Source organism: Hemibagrus wyckioides, linkage group LG26 (genome assembly GCF_019097595.1).
Source record: "Hemibagrus wyckioides isolate EC202008001 linkage group LG26, SWU_Hwy_1.0, whole genome shotgun sequence".
NCBI classification, from domain to species: Eukaryota; Metazoa; Chordata; class Actinopteri; order Siluriformes; family Bagridae; genus Hemibagrus; species Hemibagrus wyckioides.
The window spans coordinates 21,913,255-21,918,254 of NC_080735.1; the positions used below are offsets into that span (position 1 = coordinate 21,913,255).

Genomic DNA, 5,000 nt, shown 5'->3' on the forward strand with positions numbered 1-5,000 from the left:
GTGTATACACGTGTGTGTATATATGTGTGTACGTGTGGGTGTGTGTGTACGCTCACCTGAAATGCCCGGCAGGTCTTCACCTGTGTGTTGGAGAGGACGAGTGTACTCTGGATCAGGTTATTCAGCACCAGAGCGTGAATATCCTCCACACTACAACACATCCATACACAACTTACTGTATAAACACATCACTGACACACACACACACACACACACGCGTGCGCACACACACACACACACGCGCGCACACACCTGTTCAGTAAATCCTTGGTCTGTGAAGCTTCTTCCCCAATGGTGTAAACTTTAAACCTGGAGGCACAAACAGGTAGACAGTGAAATGTGATACGTGTGTGTGTGTGTGTGTGTGTGTGTGTGTGTGCGTGTCTGTGTGTCATACTTATTGAAAAGTTCCTCTTTGGTGTCTGGAAGGAGAACCTCACTAGAACCACAGCTGGAGCTAAACTTTGTCCTGAGTGCGCTCACAAACTCATTAAACTCCTCAGCACACACCTTCAACACACACACACACACACACACCACACACAGAGTTAGCAAAACAGAACTGAACATTCCTGAAAATCTCACACACACACTTGGCAGACTCACCAATGATTCTGTGTAGTTGTTGGTTCTGTTCATGAACTTATCAACCAAAGCTTTATCCTGATAGACTTCAGCCAGGCAGATCCTACACACACACACACACACACACACACACAGGGTTCTGCTCAGGGTTCTAGAGGAATTGGTTTGTAAGATTTGGAGGTGAGGGTTCTGTAGTTTGTTCAGTCAGGTATTGAGGGATCTGTGATGTTTCAGTCAGTGATGGATTTCAGGTTCTAGATGGTTCTACACTTTACTGGAGTGCTGGTGAACTGGGTTCTGCTGGACTCTGCACCTGATCCACAGACATGACCGGTACTGTGGTAGATGTGGTCTGTACCTGTAGTTCAGGTGGGTCTGTGGGTTCTTCATGATGTAGCGTGAACGTCGGCCGACCGCCAGAGACGTCTTATCCTGAGACAGCTCCAGGTCTCTGTGCAGGATATCGCGCACCACGTTCCAGCCCACAAACGGCTTCTTAATCTAACACACACACACACACACACACACACGCAGTTCAAATTATAAAAGACTTAAATGTGTGTGTGTGTGCAGATGCATATTTGTACTGTGTGTGTAGATGTTTGTAGATAAGTGTATGTAGGTGTGTGTATGTAGAAGTGTGTGTGTGTGTGTGTGTGTATGTAGAAGTGTGTGTGTGTGTGTGTATGTAGGTGTGTGTGTGTATGTCTGTGTGTGTGTGTGTATGTCTTTGTGTGTAGTTGTTTGTAGATAAGTGTATGTAGGTGTGTGTGTGTGTATGTAGAAGTGTGTGTGTGTGTGTGTGTATGTCTGTGTGTGTGTGTATGTCTGTGTGTGTGGTTGTTTGTAGATAAGTGTGTGTGTGTATGTAGGTGTGTGTGTGTGTATGTAGAAATGTGTGTGTGTATAGTTGTTTGTAGATAAGTGTATGTAGGTGTGTGCGTGTGTGTGTGTAGAAGTTTGTGTGTGTGTGTGTGTACCTTCCGGTTGAGGAAATGACTGGCCACTCGACATAACATCAGGATGCTGTCCTCGAGGTGCGTCCACATCACCCTCTGTCTCGTCATCCTCATCAGAGCTTTACGATCCGTCTCATCATGACACAAGCTCTTGTTTTTCACTAAACAGACACACACACACACGTCTCACTGACTCCACTCAGTACTCACAGTGTGTGTAAAAATCTCAAACAGATATAAATCATGGTGTGACTCTCACACTTCCTCTTCTTTTTAGCAGGCTTGATGACTTCCTTTTTCTGCCTCCTCCGTTTCTGTCTCCTTCCTCCACGCACCTGCTGCTTCCTCCAGCTCGGCTCCACTCCCACCTGCACCTCCTCCTCCACAACAGTGGGAGGAGCTAGAGAACCACCGTCCCTGAACACTGACAGGTACACACACACATTACATCCCTGGAGTCATCAGAGCCCTGACACACAGACAGGCACACACAGACACGGATGTACACAGACACACACACACAGACAAACACACACACACACACAGGCACACACAGACACAGATGTACACAGACACACACAGACACACACAGACGTGTACTGACCTGCACACACAGATTTGGGGAAGGGGTGTTTGGACAGCACGTTCCTCAGACGCACAGTGTGACTGTCTTCAGGCTGAGAGAACAAACATCCACAAACATTACAACAACGGTTCATTAGAGTGTTGCGGTCATTGTGTTGTTTCTGCTCCCTGTTTTAAATTCCCCTGGACATTTACTGCCCTTTATGTTAAATCATGAACAGGTCAGTGTGTTTGTGCTCTCACCTTCCTGGGTTTGTGGAGCAGGTGAGTGGTCCAGAGCCAGTTACGTTTCAGATGGCTGTAGAAGGAGGAGTCCAGTCCTCCCGCTCCCTGCCCGTCGCCTGGGGTTACGCCGTCATCAATGACCTCACAGCTCCCTCTGACCGAGTGTTTAAAAACACACACATTCATAACACACACATACAGACAGAGAAGATACCTGCTAACAGCTAAACGCTAACGTTCTCACTTCAGTGTATACTGCAGACTCTCGTAAGTAATTCTTCCTGGAGCGGAGTCATGCTCCGCCTCCTCTCTCTCAGCATCGCTGTCGCCGTGACGATTACGAGGACGAATCACACCTGTGAGTTTAATATACTGCCTTAGTTTGCACCTGGACATTTTACTACTACTACTGTGTGTGTGTGTGTGTGTGTGTGTGTGTCACCTAGCGGAGTGTTGAGACACACACACAGCAGGTCGAACCAGTAGTTCTCAACATCCTGCTGCGTGTGAAAGGTGTAGCGTCGTCTCTCAAACGGCCGAGTCTCGATAGCTCGGTTATAGTGAGGCTCACACACTGTTGTGTCCACAATGGTGGCGTGTTTCTTCAGGTAAAAAAAGCCCTGTGATACACACACACACACACACACACACACACACACTGTGATAGAGCTATTCTGTACAGTTTAGCAGTAGTAAAGTTAGCACAGTGTGTGTGTGTGTGTGTGTGTGAGAGAGAGAGAGAGAGAGAGAGAGAGAGAGAGAGAGAGAGACACAGGCAGTGTGTGTTACCTGATCCTTGTCCATGAACTTCTCAGTAGGCCCGAACTGTAGAAGACCAATGTAGCACAACCTCTGTAAGCTCTCATAGAAACTGAAGAAGTACTTCCTGTTTGGACAGGAAATGACATCAGGACAATTAACATTAATAATACAATAATTATCATTATACAATTGAGAAGGTTCACCAGAGGAAGTGTGTGTGTGTGTGTACAAACCCCAGTTCCAGTGAAGTTAGGAGATTGTGTACAATGTAAATAAAAAGAGAATATACTGACCTGCCGATGGTTATTGACCGTATTCACCTGAAAACAGCAGAATGACCAGATCTGTAATGTTCACACTGACCACCTTCACTGTCTCATGTAAATATTCACTCCTTATGAATTTGATGCCTGCAAAACCTTCCAAAAGAGCTGGGACAGGGGCAACAAAAGTGTTGGGACAGGGGGGCAACAAAAGAGCTGGGACAGGGGCAACAAAAGAGCTGGGACAGGGGGGCAACAAAAGAGCTGGGACAGGGAGGCAACAAAAGAGCTGGGACAGGGGGGCAACAAAAGAGCTGGGACAGGGGGGCAACAAAAGAGCTGGGACAGGGGGGCAACAAAAGAGCTGGGACAGGGAGGCAACCAAAGAGCTGGGACAGCGGGGCAACAAAAGAGCAGGGACAGGGAGGCATCAAAAGTGTGGGGAGAGTGAGGCAAAAAAAGAGTTGGGACAGGGGGGCAACAAAAGAGCTGGGACAGGGGCAACAAAAGAGCTGGGACAGGGAGGCAACAAAAGAGCTGGGACAGGGGGGCAACAAAAGAGCTGGGACAGGGGCAACAAAAGAGCTGGGACAGGGGGGCAACAAAAGTGTTGGGACAGGGGGGCAACAAAAGAGCTGGGACAGGGGCAACAAAAGAGCCGGGACAGGGGGGCAACAAAAGAGCCGGGACAGGGGGGCAACAAAAGAGCCGGGACAGTGGCAGGAAAAGAGTTGGGACAGGGGGGCAACAAAAGAGCCGAGACAGGGAGGCAACAAAAGAGCTGGGACAGGGGAAAGGGGCAACAAAAGAGCTGGGACAGGGACAACAAAAGAGCTGGGACAGGGGCAACAAAAGAGCTGGGACAGGGGGGCAACAAAAGAGCTGGGACAGGGGGGCAACACAAGAGCTGGGACAGGCGGGTAACAAAAGAGCTGGGACAGGGGGGCAACAAAAGAGCTGGGACAGGGGGGGCAACAAAAGAGCTGGGACAGGGGGGCAACAAAAGAGCTGGGACAGGGGGGCAAGAGAAGAGCGGGGAGAGGGGGGCAACAAAAGAGCTGGGACAGGGGGGCAACAAAAGAGCTGGGACAGGGGGGCAACAAAAGAGCTGGGACAGGGGGGCAACAAAAGCGCTGGGACAGGGGGGCAACAAAAGAGCTGGGACAGGGGCAGGAAAAGAGTTGGGACAGGGGCAGGAAAAGAGTTGGGACAGGGGGGCAACAAAAGAGCCGGGACAGGGGCAGGAAAAGAGCCGGGACAGGGAGGCAACAAAAGAGCTGGGACAGGGAGGCAACAAAAGAGCTGGGACAGGGAGGCAACAAAAGAGCTGGGACAGGGAGGCAACAAAAGAGCTGGGACAGGGACAACAAAAGAGCCGGGACAGGGGCAGGAAAAGAGTTGGGACAGGGGCAGGAAAAGAGTTGGGACAGGGGGGCAACAAAAGAGTTGGGACAGGGGCAACAAAAGAGCTGGAACAGAGGGGCAACAAAAGAGCCGAGACAGGGGCAGGAAAAGAGTTGGGACAGGGGCAGGAAAAGAGTTGGGACAGGGGGGCAACAAAAGAGCTGGAACAGAGGGGCAACAAAAGAGCCGAGACAGGGGCAGGAAAAGAGTTGGGACA

The 5,000-nt window shown here is 49.9% G+C and overlaps 1 protein-coding gene across 1 annotated transcript in view; it reads right to left on the bottom strand.

The window, feature by feature from the left end:
* The window catches only part of LOC131346733 (general transcription factor 3C polypeptide 1-like), a 39,793-nt gene that overhangs the window by 9,716 nt on the left and 25,077 nt on the right, over positions 1-5,000 (bottom strand). The window contains exons 18-29 of the mRNA XM_058380324.1: positions 3,144-3,240; positions 2,797-2,974; positions 2,599-2,710; positions 2,373-2,508; positions 2,149-2,221; positions 1,804-1,968; positions 1,566-1,705; positions 944-1,086; positions 607-688; positions 398-510; positions 253-309; positions 57-150 (exon numbers count right to left, since the gene is read on the bottom strand). Coding sequence (XP_058236307.1) covers positions 57-150; positions 253-309; positions 398-510; positions 607-688; positions 944-1,086; positions 1,566-1,705; positions 1,804-1,968; positions 2,149-2,221; positions 2,373-2,508; positions 2,599-2,710; positions 2,797-2,974; positions 3,144-3,240 — 1,390 coding nt within the window. The remainder of the gene's footprint in view (positions 1-56; positions 151-252; positions 310-397; positions 511-606; positions 689-943; positions 1,087-1,565; positions 1,706-1,803; positions 1,969-2,148; positions 2,222-2,372; positions 2,509-2,598; positions 2,711-2,796; positions 2,975-3,143; positions 3,241-5,000) is intronic.